The sequence below is a fragment of the Neophocaena asiaeorientalis genome, unplaced genomic scaffold (assembly GCF_003031525.2).
Source record: "Neophocaena asiaeorientalis asiaeorientalis breed wild unplaced genomic scaffold, Neophocaena_asiaeorientalis_V1.1 scaffold87, whole genome shotgun sequence".
Lineage (NCBI taxonomy): Eukaryota > Metazoa > Chordata > Mammalia > Artiodactyla > Phocoenidae > Neophocaena > Neophocaena asiaeorientalis.
Genome location: NW_020175432.1, coordinates 3,423,609 through 3,440,315, shown reverse-complemented (window position 1 = coordinate 3,440,315; position 16,707 = coordinate 3,423,609). Strand labels below are relative to the sequence as shown.

General features: G+C 54.5%; 2 protein-coding genes across 4 annotated transcripts in view; both read left to right on the top strand.

Annotated features, from left to right (window-relative positions):
- The first annotated feature begins 577 nt into the window (after window positions 1–577).
- Window positions 578–12,000, top strand: BORCS8 (BLOC-1 related complex subunit 8). 3 transcript variants are annotated; one of them, XM_024767640.1, is made up of 6 exons: window positions 578–641; window positions 4,055–4,167; window positions 4,630–4,694; window positions 7,453–7,563; window positions 9,041–9,116; window positions 11,021–12,000. In XM_024767640.1, exons 1-5 carry the CDS (start codon window positions 605–607, stop codon window positions 9,072–9,074), a joined length of 360 nt encoding a protein of 119 aa, XP_024623408.1. In that variant the 5' UTR covers window positions 578–604; the 3' UTR covers window positions 9,075–9,116; window positions 11,021–12,000. The 3 variants fall into 3 exon arrangements, with proteins under 3 accessions (XP_024623408.1, XP_024623409.1, XP_024623407.1); XM_024767641.1 differs by having other exon boundaries at window positions 10,927–12,000; XM_024767639.1 differs by having other exon boundaries at window positions 10,894–12,000.
- Window positions 12,001–16,449: 4,449 nt separating this feature from the next.
- The window catches only part of MEF2B (myocyte enhancer factor 2B), a 20,437-nt gene continuing 20,179 nt past the window's right edge, over window positions 16,450–16,707 (top strand). Inside the window, 1 exon segment of the mRNA XM_024767479.1 lies at window positions 16,450–16,504. The gene's annotated coding sequence lies outside the window, so the exon portion shown is untranslated.

Below are 16,707 nucleotides of genomic sequence, written 5' to 3'. Positions count from 1 at the left end.
CGCCTGCGCTTCCCCGCCCCCGCCGCTCGGGAGGGAGCCTAGTAGGAACGGGAGGGGTGGGCGGGGCCTCAGAGGGCTCTCAAGAGTTCCCTGACCTTCTCCTCCCTCACTCCCAATACCACCCACAGGTTTTCCCAGAGGGAGTCAAGTGGCTCCACCTTCGGACAGACGGCGTACCGGTCCATAACAATGTCTCCTGTGCGGTCCTGGGGGCTCAGGAGTATGTGCAGGGATTTGGTGGCAGCAGAGGGGTACAAGAAGGGAGTTCATACGGCCCGAAGTGGGCACTGTGTGGAGTATTCCCCCAATATGCCCCCGGAAAAGGGGTTCGGTAAAGGGGGGCGCCCTTCCCCTTCCCCTGCCTGAGTGTCCCTCCTGGAGCTTCAAGGGGTTCCCGGCCCCTCTTCACCCACCTGCCGATTGCCTCTTTCCCCAGTCTCTAACTCACAGCCCTTCTGTCTGGGTAGACTAAAGATCGAGGAGGGCAGGCCAATGAGTAGCGGAACTGGAGAAATGCGGTGCCCCAGTTTCCCAGGGATGGTTTAGGCAGCTGTCTCCACCCCAGACTTCCGGTTCCTGTCCTCGAAATAGGGCCGCAGCCACCATGGAGGAACCGGAGATGCAGCTCAAGGGGAAGAAAGGTGGTGTGGGGCCCCGGGCGGGCGGAGGGGTCAGGAACTCGCAAAAGGGCGACCAGACTGGGGGCGGGAGGGGGCCAAGGCGCGGAGGGAGCGTTTGGGAGGTGTGATTGAACTGTCACGAAATCGCGGCTCGGCCGCTGACTAGTTTTGAAACCTTTAGAAAGTCTCTGTGCCTCGATTTTGTCATCTGTAGAATGGAGAGTATAATAGACTCCCTCCCTCCCTCCCCCCATAAAATTGTTGTGATAATTCAGTAACTTGATAAATATTTTAAAATTTTATTTATTTTTGTCTGTGTTGTGTCTTGGTTGCTGTGCGGGCTTTCTCTTACTTGCGGTGCGGAGGCTTCTCACTGCGGTGGCTTCTTTTGTTGCGGAGCACGGGCTCTAGGCGCGCGGGCTTCAGTAGCTGTGGCACACAGGCTCAGTAGTTGTGGCTCACGGGCTGTAGAGCGCAGGCTCAGTAGTTGTAAAACCCGTGCTTAGTTGCTCCGCGGCGTGTGGGATCTCCTCCGACCAGGGCTGGGACCCGTGTCTCCTGCATTGGCAGGGGGATTCTTAACCACTGCACCACCAGGGAAGCCCCCCAGGGAAGCCCCCAGTAATCTGATATCTGTAAAGCATTGGAAGAACGCTTGGGGCGTGGCAGTTGCTGTGCGTATTGTTTCCTTTGTATTTATGCATTTGCATACGTTTACATCGACTTATCAAATATATGTAAATCACAAAGTTACAAATTACAAAATGCCACAAGTTATTTTTAAAGTATAAATGTCTTTGTTACTTTATTATATATGTTATTACTAGTTAATTTTTTCTTACAAATTTATTTGTTTATAGTTTGTTTGTTTTTGGCTGCACTACCCAGTTTGTGAAATCTCAGTTCCCCCACCAGGGATTGAACTCCGGGCCACAGCAGTGAAAGCCCAGAATCCTAACCACTAGGCTACCAGGCAACTCCCACTAGTTAATTATTTAGAAGTCACAAGTACATGTAATTCCATATCCTTCATATTAGCACTGTGAGGTGTAAGCTACTGTGCTCATTTTCAAAACAAGGAGGCCTAAGAAGGTAAGAGGACACATAGTTTGGAGGTGGCAGGCTGGGCTGTGCCTGAGTCAGGACACCGTGGTAAGCTGGACAAACCCAAACTGGACAGACTCATAGACATCCTCCCTTGACTCCCAGACACACGTGGGTTCTCTCCCTCACAAACTACACTGCCCTGCACAATAACATAGGGTCCATCTCTGTAACAAACCTTGAGGTGGGTACCTTTATCGTTCCATTTTTGCATATGAGGAAACAGGCTCAGAGAAGCCCACACCCTCACAAATCAAATTTTAGGTAAACATGTAACCTAATAAAGAATGAGAATTTTTACACCTGAAACTAACACAACATTGTAAATCAACTGTACTCTAATATAAAATTTAAGAAAAAAATAGAGTGAGATTTTAAGTATAAGGGAAATGAACAAAGTGCTGAGGCTGAGAATGAAGGTGAAGGGACATCTGATTAAGCTTGGTGATTAGGGAAGGCCTTGCCCAGGAGGTGACATTTGAGCTGAGACATGAGGGATTAAGAGAAATGATGGTTGGGGGGGGAGGGAGGCAGTGTCAGTGGTGGGATCAACAGGTATGAAGGCCCTGAGGTGGCAAAGTATTCAGAGCTGTGCTGCAATACAGTAGCTACTGGTCACAGTACTTATGCATATTTAAATTAATTAAAGTTAGATAAAATTTAAAATTCAGTTTCTGAGTCACATCAGTCACATTTCAAGTGCTCAGTAGCCATATGTGACTAGTGGCTACCATATTGGGCAGTATAGATTATAGAAACTTTCCATCATCGCAGAAAGTTCTTTTCGACAGTGCCGAGAGTGTCCAAGGACCAGCTAGGAGGCCATTGTGCCTGGGGCAGTGGCTGAGGAGGGCAGAGGCGGGTAACAGCAGGTAGAACATACAGGGCCTTAAGGGCCATGTTAAGGAAGGCAGATTTAATTTCTGGCTGATGGGAGTGTTTCAACCAAGGGAAAGACATATCTGATATGTTCTTTAGGAGTTCATGCCATCTGTTTTGTGGGAATTGGATTGTTGGCAGGAGTGGGCGCGGGGAGACCAGAGAGCAGCTGAGTTTGGCATCCAGGTGGGAGACAGCTATGTCTGGACCAGTGAGGGCAGTACAGTGTTAAGAATGGGTGAGTTCTGGGGCTTCCCTGGTGGCTTAGTGGTTGAGAGTCCGCCTGCTGATGCAGGGGACACGGGTTCGTGCCCTGGTCTGGGAAGATCCCACATGCCGTGGAGCGGCTGGGCCCGTGAGCCATGGCTGCTGAGCCTGCGCGTCCAGAGCCTGTGCTCCGCAATGGGAGAGGCCACAGCGGTGAGAGGCCCATGTACAGAAAAAAAAAAAAAGAATGGGTGGGTTCTGGGCTTTGTTTTGTGACAGAACAAGCAGGGTCTGCTCATTGATGGGGTAGGAAGGGCAGGGACAACCAGCTGCCTGCTGTTTGTTGAAGCAGACCCTGGGATGAGGATTTGTGTGTAGTCAACTTACCAAGAGAACCCCACAGAGGAGAGGGGGCAAACAGGACAGGGCCGGGGAGGAAGCTGAGCAAGGAGTGACCTCAGGTCAAATCCTGCAGAAAGAAGCCACAGTCTGTTCCCACAGGGGAGCTCACAGGGATGGGTCACACCTCTGAGTTGTTTCGGCACACAGCACAGGACATGGGCTTTCCTACCCCTCGGTGGTCAGTCATGGCTGAGAGCCATCCACCCATGTAAACTTCCAGGCACTTTTGGGTCTGGTAGCCAGTGGGCATCTGAAGAAGAATCTTGGATTTTGTCACTGGGGTAAAAGGAATGTGAGTAGATCCGAGCAGGTGGTAGCAGTGTCCACTGTAAGTGGGTTTGGGAAGGGAAAGATCATGAATTCACTGGACACATTAATGTCATCAAGATTGAAGCCCTGCGCTCTAGAGCCCGCGAGCCACAACTACTGAAGCCCACGCGCCTAGAGCCCGTGCTCCACAACAAGAGAAGCCACCACAATGAGAAGCCCGCGCACCACAACGAAGAGTAGCCCCTGCTCACCACAACTAGAGAAAGCCCACGTGCAGCAACGAATACCCAACGCAGCCATAAATACATACATACATGCATTTATTTAAAAAAAAAAGATTAAGGCCCTTTTGTGACTCCCAGATAGAGTTGTTTGGCCCTGCTGTGACCATCTCCTGCAACCCATCACCGGGGCCACAGGTGACCCAGCCACTGGGAGGGACACTGGATACTCCTCTTTACTCTGACTGGACTCACGGGTTGAGCAACCAGGGGTCTGATGCTTTGTCTCCTTGACCCCCTGTCCACCCTACCCTCCCGTCCCACTTTGCCGACTGTCGATCCTGGACCCAGTAACAGACAAGTTCACTGAGAGTGTCTACGTCCTGGCCAACGAACCATCCGTGGCCCTGTACCGGCTGCAGGAGCACGTGCGCCGTTCTCTGCCCGAGCTGGCCCAGCATAAGGTGAGCCGTCCCCACCCCAGCCACCGACCTCTCCCAGGGTGTGCACCTTGTGAGCTGGGGCCTACTCTGTTGGTGCAGAGGTCAAGGCTGGGACACCAGCAAGGAGGCACATGGTCACCAGCCCAGATAGGGGCTGGGTGGACAGATCTGGGGCAGGTTTAGAAGAAGGGGACAGCAGGGTCTGCATTAGTTGTGACCTGTGTGGTGAGAAGGAGGCAGCCGTGTGAGGGAAGGATCTGCCAGGCAGAGAGAACAGCCTGCTCAAAGGCCCTGAGCCATAGTCGCCATGTGTTCACAGAAAGCCCAGACTGATGAGGGGTGGGAGTGGCAGGAGGAAAGATCAGGGGCTGGAGGGGGCTGTTCTCTACAGCCATGGGGATTGGTGTTCGGGTGCTCCGTCCCAGAGAGCTGGGAGGATGGAGGTAGCAGCCACCCCTGCTAACAGCCCCCAACCCCCTGCAGGCTGACATGCAGCGGTGGGAGGAGCAAAGCCAGGGAGCCATCTACACGGTGGAGTACGCCTGCAGGTGAGCGCCACAGCCTCCGCGCTGCCACGGTCGCCCTGTTATGCCCTGGGTGTTCAGGGGCATCTCAGCCGGCTGCCCGTGAAACTTGCCCTGCCTGAGTAGAGGCATGCGGATCTGGACTCACCTGGCCACAGGGCAAAATTCCAGCCCAGACCTGTGCTGCTCGCTATTTGCTGGCTTCTTCCTGGCCCTCAGCCCCTCCCCATCTGTCACAGGAGGGGCTGATAAGGACTCCAGGAGGTGCCTCAAGGGGCCAATGTTTCCCACCCACGGTCGGGACCACAGACTGGCTGCTGGGGTGGATGGCAGCTGGGGGGGAGGGCCAAAACATGAACATGACTGTTTATTTTTTAATGTTTATTTCTTTCCAATTTTTTATCTTGTGGTTAAGATGCAAATTCATCGTCTTAACCATTTTTAAGTGTACAGTTCAGTGGTATTAAATACACTCATAACGCCGTGCAACTGTCCCCACCATCCATCTCCAGAACTCTTTTCATCTTGCAAAACTGCAACTCTGTCCCCATGAAACACTCACTCCCTATTCCCCGCCCCCCATTCCTGGCACCCACCCATCTGCTTTCTGTCTAAGAATCTGACTATTCTAGGAACCTCACATAGGTGGAATCATACAGTATTTGTCTTTCTGAGACCAACTTCTTTCACTTACCGTAATGTCTTCAAGGTTCATCCAAGTTGTAGCATGTGTCAGAATTTCCTTCCTTTTTAGGGCTGAATAATATTCCATCATATGGATGGACCACATTTTGTTTATCCATTCATCTGTTAATGGACATCTGGGTTGCTTCCATGTTTTGGCTACTATGAATAAAGCTTCTGTGACCGTGGATATACCATTTATTATTTTTGTTTGTTTAACTTTCTCTAAATATCCAGATTTTTTAACCCCAAGTGAAAGACATGCCTGAGAATAAAAAGCAGTAGTTGGTGTTTCTTCCCATTGTTGCAGCTTTGCCAGCCTTGCCTCCTGTGCTCCTGTTGGTTCTGTTCCCCATGACTGTATTTCACGACCTGGCTTGTTCCGTTTGCTTTAGGAGTTGGCGACTTTAATTAGGAGTGCTGTTTGCCCCTGGCTTGGGCTGTGGGTTGTTTTGGTGGAGGCTGGATACTCCCCAGCAGCTCTCATCCGTGTCACTGTGCGGTTTGCCTGCCTGTTTCTGTTGTGTGGTCGAAGGTTCCTTGACAGGAAGTCGTGCCGCTGGGAGTTCTGCCTTCACCAGCCTTGGCCCTTCTGCTGGGACGGGAGGGTGACCCAGACAGATGGCATCTTCCTGAGGATAGTGGTCACAGACACCCTCCTTAGCTCCAGGAAGAGTAGAAAAGAAATGGGAGTTTTTCTCGCAGCTGCTGAATAGTTCCCAGACAGACCAGAGTTCATCAGAAAGGTCCAGGTTCAAGGAAGAACAAATCAGTCTGTACTTTCTCCCAGTTCCTCTAGCCGTGCTATCCAGTGCAGGAGCCCGGGTCCCAGGTGGCTGTTTACACTTAAATTTTAATGAAATAAAATGAAAGATTCAGCTCCCCAGTCTCATGAACCATATTTCAAGTGCTTAGCAGCCCTAGGCTAGGCAGGGGGCCAGTCTGCTCCGAGCTCTGAGCACTTCTCTTTAGTGAGATGTGAATTTCTCTAATGCTGGAAGACTGTTTCCTTTACGGACATGAAAGTGCCCTTTTAGTTGTCGAAATGCTTTATGCAGCGTTAATGGTTGGTGTAAAACTGAAAGATATTAAAATGGTATATTGGTTGGGGTAAACTATTCAGTAGTGAGCTTATGTTAGATAGCTTTTTTTTTTTTTCTTTTTTTCTGTTTTTTTTTTGCGGTACGCGGGCCTCTCACTGTTGTGGCCTCTCCCGTTGCGGAGCACAGGCTCCGGACGCGCAGGCTCAGCGGCCATGGCTCACGGGTCCAGCCGCTCCGCGGCATGTGGGATCCTCCCGGACTGGGGCACGAACCCGTGTCCCCTGCATCGGCAGGCGGACTCTCAACCACTGCACCACCAGGGAAGCCCTAGATAGCTTTTTATCAAGGTGGACGGGCACTAGGAAAGCTGACTACATTTGGTGGTGTCAGACGAGCAAGTTAACGGAGCGGGCAACAGCCAGTGCTCCCACCTTTTGATCTCATAGCCATAAGCAGGTCCCTGACTGATAATAAATGGGAGTGATTTCTTTGTCTTTAACAGAAGGACTTTAAAACGACCCTCTTATTTGTACTGCAGGTGTCGTTGCACAGGCAACTTTCTGGCGTTAGCAAGGCCCCACGTGGCTTGGTGAATATGTTCCTGTAGTGCTGTTGGAAGGCACATTTTCATTAGACATCCATCAATGTGGCTTCAACACCAGAGCTTAGCACAGCTTTGCAGTAGTGCCCTCTAATGGCGATGAGTCTAAACTCACCTCTAGAGCTTTTCACAGTCCAGTTGACAAGCTTCCTTCAGAGGCAGGAATAGGTTACCTAAGAGGAAAGAAAGATATTTTTGAGGTCACTTTTGCATACTTATAGCTCCTTCAAAGCATTAGATAGTCTAGCAGCCGTTAAGCGAAAGTTGCATGTTGCCATCCAGTGCTCTGTTGCATAGGGAAATCTAAACTTTAAGCCCACAGTGAGCCCTCAGGGAGGCCCATGGAATCCTCCAGGTGCCTGATGAGTGCTGGCCCGTACAGGCATCCGCTGAGCTCTGGTTGGGGGGCGAAAAGAGCGTGGTGCCGCTCACTGGCTCCATCCTCCCATTTCAGCGCCGTGAAGAACCTTGTCGACAGCAGCGTCTACTTCCGCAGCGTGGAAGGCCTCCTCAAACAGGCCATCAGCATCCGAGACCACATGAACGCCACAGCCCAGGGCCACAGGTAGTTCCCGGGACCGCCCGCCCCTGCTGCTCTCAGCCTCCTTGCTGTAAGGACCTTCGCTGCTCAGCCAGGAACTGCCACTTCTCGCTCCTTAGACAACTCCCTCTCTTCATCTCATGGTGGCCGGTGACTTCCTTTCATCCTTTGGCGTCTGTAGTGGGAGAGTTCAGTCACTCGGCACCCAGCTCCTGAGCTCTGCTGTGTGCCTGACCCTGGGCTGGGTGCTGGGGACACGGTAGTGACCAAGACAGGTGTGCTCATGGCCTCACGGGGAGACACTCAGCAACCAGATAAACACGGAACACCCAAGGACATTTCAGACACGTGAAGGAGGAAAAGGGCTGTGGGGAGCCTCTCTGGGGAGACGACAGAGGTGTGAGCAGAGGCTTGAACAACCTGCAGACAGAGATGACCCAGGGTCAGTGCTCCAGGGCACGTCGGTGGCAGGGCAGAGGCCCGGGGCCTGGTGTATTGGAGGAACATCTGAGGCGGGTGTGGCTGCAGTGGGTGAGCAAAAGGGAGACGGGTTCAGGGGGTGGGCAGGGGCCTCGAGGGCAGCTGGGAGGGCGCCCGGAGCTGAAAGAGGTTTTGAGCCAATGGCCAGACGGTCTAAAAATGAAAACTACTTGCAGTTCTTGCATACCGGGGAGAGAGTTTTTGGAGAAGTAGCTCTTTTTGTTTTGGTTTTCATTATAACTTAATAAACACACATGTAAACACATGCACACGTGCTATAAGCCATCGCTCGACCTTGAGATGTGTCTGGCTCCTGCAGTGTGGGGTTCTGGTACGCCTGTCCTCGACCAGGCACTTAGGAAGAAAAAAAACCTGTGTTGCTGCCTGTGATAATTGAGACAAAAGAACCGTCAAAACCAAAAAAGCCTTAAAAACAAAAACAAACAACAACAAAAACCAAAAAGGCCTTGCAAATGTGTAAGAAGGGATGTGCAGCAACCTGCCCTCTGAGGGTAGCGTGGGAGGGGTTCATGAGGGTTCACCTGCACTAAATAACCATCTGGCTCTGGCTGCTCTGCCCCGGGTGGGTGACAGCCATTGGGACTCGAGTTCACTGCATCAAGCCTTGCACAGTGCCATACACACAGTAGGGCCTCAAAAACCATAGCTTTTACTTTTAACTCAGTTTCCCAGCTGCTTCCAGAAGCCCTGCTTCTGCCTGCTGTTGCGAAAATGCACCGTGCTTCTGAAAGGCACCAGTAGCAGCTTGCGTAGTAGCTACTCACCTGCTATTGCGTCTCTTTGCAAGCCCTGGGGGTTTGAAGCTCCCAGTCCTACGTGAGACCCAGGCATGACCTCTGAAGTGGGTGGCTGGTCCCATTTTTACAGAGGATGCCCTGAAGGCTCAGGCCAGGGGTCTTGAGGGACTGGAGTGTGACCCCAATGAACAATCCAGCCTAGCCGAGCAGGCCTCATGGCCTCTGACCTCAGCCTCATGGACGCTGCACATGTTTTGTTCCAGCCCCGAGGAACCACCCCTGCCCTCTTCAGCCTGATCCCGGAAGAGACTTGGAGGTGCTTTGGCCCCTCTGACTCAGGTCAGTGCCAAGTGGGGCCATAAGCCTCTCTGTGCTCCTTGCTCTGAACTAACCCACGTTCTCGGCATCCAAGAACAGACCTACTTGACTAACCATTTGAGTTTTCTCCCTAGGCTTGTAGGATGGTTTCATCCGTGGGAGGCTAGAGGGTAGGGGCACCTGTGCCCTCTGCTGCTCAGGGCTGTTGTCAGCCCATCTCCTTTGTGCTTTCTCTGTCATCTTCCTGCCCCTTATCCAGGCCACAGGCCCTGTCCTGATCCCAAGGACCCCTGCCCCCCAAGACAGAGGGGAGCCCCATTTTCCATACCCTTCCACATGCCAGCTGCTTGCTTTACCCAAACACATTGTCTCAGGCAGAGCCCAGCAGGACTGTTATCCACCCAGCTCTGGAATCTTCATTCTACTGCTGACCTGCTGTGTGACCCTGAGCAAGTCCCTCCCCACTCTGGTCTCTGCATTTCCCTTCTGTCACAGTGCTTCATTAGGCGCATCTGCATACAGTGATGTGCATTGTAGCAGTCAGCTACTGCTGCATGACAAACTATCCCAAAACTTAGTGGCTTATGACACCAATCATTTGCCTGCTTACGGTCGTGCAATTTGGGTTGGACTCAGCCGGGCAGTTTTGCTGGGCTCACCTGGGTGCTACTTGTGGCTCTTGTGGGAGCTTGATGGGGCCAGAGAGTCAGAAGTAGCCTCACATCTGGCCCTTGACCAGTGCTGTCTGCTGCTGGTGGGGAGGGGGGTGTCTGGTCCTCCACGTGGCCTCTCCAGCAGGACAGCCCAAGCTTCTCCTGGTGGTTGGGCGCCCGGTGTGCACGTGTTCATCCAGCCTTGCCTTGCTTCAGTTATGGCTGTCGCATTGGTCAAGGCCAGTCACGTGACCAGGACCAGATGGGCGAGGACTGCAGGAGGGCTTCAGTACTGGAAGGCGTGGTTGACCATCTGAGGAGAGCGTGGCACCAAGAAAGGCCTAGTGTCTTGTTATTCTGTGCTCATGCAGGGCGGACACAGGCAGATTGGAGGTACCCGAGGGACTGACTGTGCCCGCAGCTTGTGTAGCTCTCACAGCCCCCTGCTCATTTGCTGTGATTGTGCTCTGTGCTGTGGAGGCCTTCTCAGAGGGTCGAGGGAGGCGTGGGAGGGGACAGGGCCCCCACAGTTCCTAGAGCAGCAGCCCCGAGAGCCAAGAGACAGCAGAGTTCATGGGTATGCAGTCAGAGTTCTTATCGGGCACTTGCTATGTGACGGGCTTAGCTCTGGGCATCGGGGTGATGAGGAATCCCACAGACTGTGGGGTCACTTGGGGGACATCTGAGAGGGCCTGGAGCAAGAGGGGCTGCCAAGGGGGTCAGCAACCCACCCCATTTCCCCACCCATTGTTGCCCACCAGCCTGGACCCACACCCCCAAATCTCCCCCATCCTATCCCCTGTGCCCTGGTGCCTCCCACCCTCAAGCCTCAAAGATGCTGCCCTCTCCACCCGTCCACAGTCAGTGTGTTTCTCCTGCTCCTGCCTGGAGCCTCCAGGCAAGGCGTGAACATCCTGGGTCATCTGCCGTCCCTTTACTGCTACTGCCGCGCCCCCTCAGAACAAACTTCTCTGTGGCTCCGCCCGATCCCACCTGTGTACCTACAGACCCTGCTCTGCTCCCCAGAATTGCCGCCCCACTCCCTACCTCGGAGCCTCCACTCCCACTTCTCCCCAGACTTCCCCCCCCCAAGGGTTGTAGGTGACCTTCACAGGATCAAGTCCTGGCCTCCCCTGCTTCTCCAGGCCCCGGGCTCTACACACAGCCTCATTTTACAGAAGAGGAAACTGAGGCTCAGAGAGGCGAGTGACCAGAAATGCCAGGATTCACATCCAGACCCTCTAACTCCCAGTGCTTCACCTCTTCCCTCAGCCTCGCCCAGGATTTTCCTCAGACGCCACCTCATCAGGGCTACCCTGCAGCCCTAGGGGTCTCTCAGACCTCGCCTTGACTCACCTCTTGCCCCCCAGCCCGACCACAGCTTGGACCCTTGGACACAGCCTTGTGGGACTTGGCAGGGACAGAAGACCAAGTAAGTGTGGCCGGCGCATTCCTCTTGCTCTTGCCTGGAACCTGTGGGCCAGCCATGAATGTCCTGAGACGAGGCTTTGCTGCCTCTGGATTCTTACCCGCCCCCACTGGCCAAGGACACAGCCATGGCCCCTCGGACCAGTAACTGCCATCATGACAATCCTGATCATGCACCTGCTATGTGCCCAGATTTGTGCTGGGGGCTTCACAAGGGTCATCTTTCATCCTCAGACAGCCCTATAAGGCAGATGTCACCCAAATGCAGATGGGAAAAGAGAGGCTCCGAGAGGTGGCATTATTTGTGTGCGATCACACAGAGAAGAGTAGACCCCGGCCTAGTTTGGTCCCAGCCCTGCCTCTGACATGCTGTGTGACATGGGTCTGGCACCGACCCTCCCTGGTGCTGCCTTTCTCCATCTCAACAAGGAAGGCTGGACTGGACCTTCTCTACAGGCTGAGGCAGGCAGTCGTGTACCTGCCTGCCTGGACTGCATTCTGCCTCGAGCAGAAATGCCCACCTCAGGCTCAGACCGTAAGGAGAAGCCACCCTAACTCCAGGGGTGGATGTGGGACCCTGGCCTGGCTAGTCAGAGCTCCCCATCTCCCAGGTCACAGTGGTTGGTTTGAGACGGGCATGCGATCCAACGAGAGGTCTTCCCTGAGGATTTTGCTGGAAAAGTACCATCTTCCTTCTGGGGTTGGTGAGCTCGGCAGATGGACCAGGGGACCTGAGAACATTGCCTGGGGCCCTGGATCCAGCTGTACCTGACACTAGAAAATCTCAATTCTTCAGTTTCATGAGTCCCTAAAATTACTGTATTTGCCAAAATTGCTTTGAGTCTGTTTCTGCTGACTTGAGAAGAGCCCACGCTGATCTGATCCCTGCGAATTCCAAGCCTGGGACATCATGGCCCATGGTTTGTACACCTCCGCGGCCAGCTGTGTGCCAACAAAATGCCCAGCAAAATGTATAAGGAAGAGCAGAATTGAGTTGTCGAGGGTAGAGCCAGGGTGGGTCCCAGGCTCACTGCTCTGGGAGGATCCCCCAGCTTGGCCCAGAGAAGTGGTTGGGCGAGAGGGGTGGCAAAGGCCAAGGGCACCCTAGGGGAGACAGAGAGGGTCCTGGTGGGGTATCAGGGCTGTGGAAGGGCCTCAGGGCCTGTGAGGAGGTTCAGGAACACAGGAGGTATTAATAATTGCCTCCCACCACCAGGAAACAGGGTCAGCCCTGTCTCACCTCTCCTAGGGTGTACTGGGGGCCTGTTTGCCACCATCCTGCCTTCCCCCTGCCCCAGCTCAGTTGATGGGGAGGGAAGAGCCTCAGGTTCACAGTGTTTTAGGCCCTGCCTGGTGTGTAACCCCCACAGAGTCACTCTCCCTCTCTTCACCCACTCTGAAGGCACCTCTCGTCCATCTTTCCTTCTACCATGCAGCCATGTATCCATCAAACATTGACCGTTCTCTCTGAGCTAGGCCCTGCCTGCCCAGGGGATAGCCTGGTGAGCCAGACAGACCAACCCTGGCTCCAGGGCTCAGACCCGCTGGACAGACAGGCAGCTAAGTGAGGTAACTGCATGTATCCCAGAGGCAGCCTTGGATGGCTCAGGCGCTGTGAGCTAGTGAGGGGCAGTCATGAGGTGCCCTAGACCTTCCGAGGGCTCCCTGTCACCCACGGCCCCTGAACATGACCTTAGCCAGGGATTAATAGTACTCTCAAAGAGGTCTGTGCAGGACTGTGGGTTGTTAGATGCCCCACCACCCCAAATCCTGGGGCTCACGGAGGTGCTGGTTATTTGCTCTTTGCGTGGCCGGCTCGCCTTTCATGCCTGGCGAACGTCCGTCCCCTGCCGGCCGCAAGGGGGCGCAAGAGGCAAAGCTTTGGCCGGGCACTCCGCCTCCAAGCTGTTCTTAGCCCCTGATTCAAGCCCCGGTCCCCAGTCTTGGCCGATCCTGAAGGGTGCATCGTGACCCTCCGTCCTTTTTCACTTCATACGTTCTTGCTTCCATTTTCTAGAAAGCGAACTAAGGCTCCGCCAGGCCAGATTACCCAGCAACACCTCGCATCTGCCTCGACGCTCTGGCCGAATTACCCCCTCCCCCCCGCCCGGAGTGAAGGGTGTGGGCATGCCCAGATCTATCTCACTAAGACTTGCTCCCAGAAATAGGTGGGCAGCCAGGAGAGTGACAGGGAACTCTCCGTGCCACGGGGCATTCAAGTAGGGAGCCTAGCACCCACGGGTGGGGGTAACCTGGAAGGGCTCCCTGGGTTAAGTGTTGGAACTGTCCCCCCCACCCTCCACCAGTCTCCTTCAAATTTGTGGATGGAGTAAAAGGAGGCCCGGGAGGGCAGTGACTTATCTCCAGTTGGTCCACAGTGGTCAGGATGGGAATCAGACTTGAGTTTTGGCTTTTTGTTCTTAGCCCCTGGTTTTTTGTTTTTTTTGTTTTTTTTTTGCGGTACGCGGGCCTCACTGTTGTGGCCTCTCCCGTTGCGGAGCACAGGCTCCGGACGCGCAGGCTTAGTGGCCATGGCTCACGGGCCCAGCTGCTCCGCGGCATGTGGGATCTTCCCGGACCGGGGCACGAACCCGCGTCCCCTGCATCAGCAGGCGGACTCTCAAGCACTGTGCCACCAGGGAAGCCCCAAGTCCTAGTTTTTATTTCAGGCCTGCTCTATACTCTGAGGGTCCTGCCCCTGGGAAGCCCCTTCCTGGCCCCTGCCTCATCCCCCAGCAAGGCCTCTGGATGCCCCAAGATTGGTCCGCATGCTCCTACGCTACTCAGACCCTCTCCAGGACTCCAGTTCTTCAAGAAACCCATGGAAACACCCCTTTTGTGCTACCACAACACACGGCCCAGGCTCCGGGAGACAGAGCTGGACATAGACATTTCTAAACCATGGGGTCAGCGCTCAGGTAGAAGGAGGGATGGGGGTGTCAGAACACCGGATGGGAGGGGGGATAGGTAAGGCTTTTGGAGGAGGAGGGGGCATTGGAGGCCGACCTTGAAACGCTTCTCCCCCGCCAGAGGAGAGACTACTATTGTCCCCACTTTTCACATGAGCAAACAGGCTCAGAGGGGTGAAGTGACTGGCCTGAGGTCACACAGCGAGTGGGAGTCAGAGCTGGAATGGGAACCCAGGGTCCTCGAACCCTGAAGCCCTACCCACTGGACAACACTGTCCTTGCCATGGAGGATCCTTCAAAGGCTTCCCCTGCTGACATTCTGGGAGAGGATCTGGAGAGGGAGACTTGGGGGGAGCAGCTTCTACACCTCCTCACCTTCCCATCCCTGTCTCCACCTTCCCCATCTTCCAGGCCCCTTTCCCAGATCTTCCTCTCTGGCCTTTTCCATTCCCTTCTCCCCCGAAATCTCCCTTTCAACCCCCCAACCTCTTACTCCAGCACCTAAGAGTGTCCCCTCATCTGAGAAGACTGAGGTCGAGACTCTTGATTGGCCCAGTGGGGGGTGTGGGTCCACACCGGGTAACACAGCCAGCGATGGGGGAGGGTTATAGGACAGGAACAGGGGTAAAGGCAGAAAGAAGGAGCCATTATAGGAAATGGTGTGAATGATAGAAGATGGTATGGACCAGAATGGGAAGGGTGTTTGGGAACATGAGTGGTGGAATGGGACAACGTGGCAGGGGCAAGAACACAGGAGCAAGCCCCAGTGGTGAGGGGGCAAGAGGTGTGGCCCATAGTGGGCAGCCCCAGCTGGCCCAGTCCATGCTGCTCCCAGAGCTGCTCCAGCTGCCGCCCTCACATAACCAGAGCCTGCTTGTTGCATCAGAGGCAGGCAGGCGGCCTTGGGTAAACAAAGCAGCTCTCGAGGACCCCAGGGCTCCCCAGCCACCTCTACACTCCCCAAGCCTTGTTTTGTGCCTTTGAGCCCAGGCAGAAGCCCCCAACCTGGGCTAGGCCCTGGTGTGTTCTTGGGACACCTGAGTGTCTGGTGTTGGACACTGAAGGGCAGCAAAGGTGGGGTGGGAGAGGCAGGAACCCTGATCCCCACCTTTATGACACAGTGTGAACCCTAGTTTTTTTGGTCCAAAGAGAAATCTATGCCCAGGCTGGGGGTCCAAACTGCCCATGTCACAGATGGGGAAACTGAGGTGTGGGGAGAGGCAGGGTCTCTGTTCCCTTCCTCAGTGTCCCCCACATACTAATATCTCCACATGTTCCCCCCTGAGTCCAGGGGTCCAATCACCTCCTGTTGTCTTCTTAGAAGGTGGACACCAAGCAGCCATTGCAACCCACCTGCTCTCCACTTTCATCTGCCCCAGTGGACCCCCTCCCCCTATCTCCAAGCCTCTCTTTGGGTGCCCAGCTCAATCTACTTCCACTCCCTGCTCTGGCTTCATCTTCCCCCACGAAAGAATGTTCTGCACTCTTTCTCTGAACCTTTGCAAGTCCTGTTCCCTCTTCTTATCCAGTGGCAAACTCCTACTCATGCTTCAAGGCCCAGTATAAATGCTCCACCCCTCTTTGGGGGAAGCCCTCCCTGACACCTCTGGCCCAGTTCTGATCCCACAGAGATAGGGAGTATATGGTAGCTCTGCCTCCTTCAGACTGGGGGCTTCTCCAGGATTGTCCAGTCAAAAGTCATCTTCATCCTGTAATTCTTTCCACCTTGATTCACTCATTAATCCTGCTCTGATCCCCCTCTGGGCCTGGACCTGTGCTGGGTGGTGCTGGGATCCCAGGGAGGGGGTCCAGTCCTGGAAGCTGACCTTTGAAGTGGAGGAGGGCGCCCAGCCACCGAGGGGTCTGTTACCCTCCTGTCGAAGCACGTGGGTCACACATTCAGCTGCAGGAGGCACACAGCTGGGCGAGGTCCCTCAGCGACCCCAGAGCCCCTCTCTTCAGTCCCTCCATTTGGGTGAGAGCAAGGGTCAGGGTTGGCTTCGAGAAAGTCTCGGTGCCTGGGGCCTCAGGTCCCGGGTCGGAGTTACATTTCACTCAGGTTGGAGTTAGTCCAGAGTAGGAGATAGCAGGGGGTTACAGACAGGGTCCAATTCGCAGGCTCAGCAGGTCAGGGTCGCCCACTGACATCGGGGGAAGCCTGGCAGGTCTGATCCAGCTCCCTTCCGGGCCCCCCTCCCTCATTATACTATTCCCCACCTCAGAGTCTTCCCGCGTCCGAGTCCCGGGCCCCAGAACTCCCGGGACCCGCACGCCCTCTATGCAAATTTACGGCCCGCCCAATCAGCTCCCGGGGGCGGGGCCGCCCGCTCTGAAGGCCCCTGAGGCTGCCGGGCGCTCGGGATTCTGAGCCGCTTCCTCCAGGTTGGTGCGCGAGAGTCCAAGGGCCCAGGTGTAGCAGGTGCGTGTTGCGTCCGGCCGAGGTTTTTGCGGTGTCCTTTGAATGGCATCTGTGGGCTGGGTTGAGTTTGAAAGTCCGAATGTCCTGCTGTACGAGGGAGAGTTGTGTCTAAGAGGTGTGCAGTCCTAGGATTGTGAGTTTGAGAGGTTATGTGTCCTGGGTTTGTGTGTCCAAAGGGTATGTGTCCAAGGGGTGTGAGTCTG

Excerpts from the sequence above, each read along its gene's own strand:
- BORCS8 (XM_024767640.1), top strand. The coding sequence starts at position 605 with ATGGAGGAACCGGAGATGCAGCTCAAGGGGAAGAAAG. Across the intron at positions 4,168-4,629 it reads CCGAGCTGGCCCAGCATAAG|GCTGACATGCAGCGGTGGGA; the intron begins GTGAGCCGTCCC and ends AACCCCCTGCAG. Across the intron at positions 7,564-9,040 it reads GCCACAGCCCAGGGCCACAG|CCCCGAGGAACCACCCCTGC; the intron begins GTAGTTCCCGGG and ends GTTTTGTTCCAG.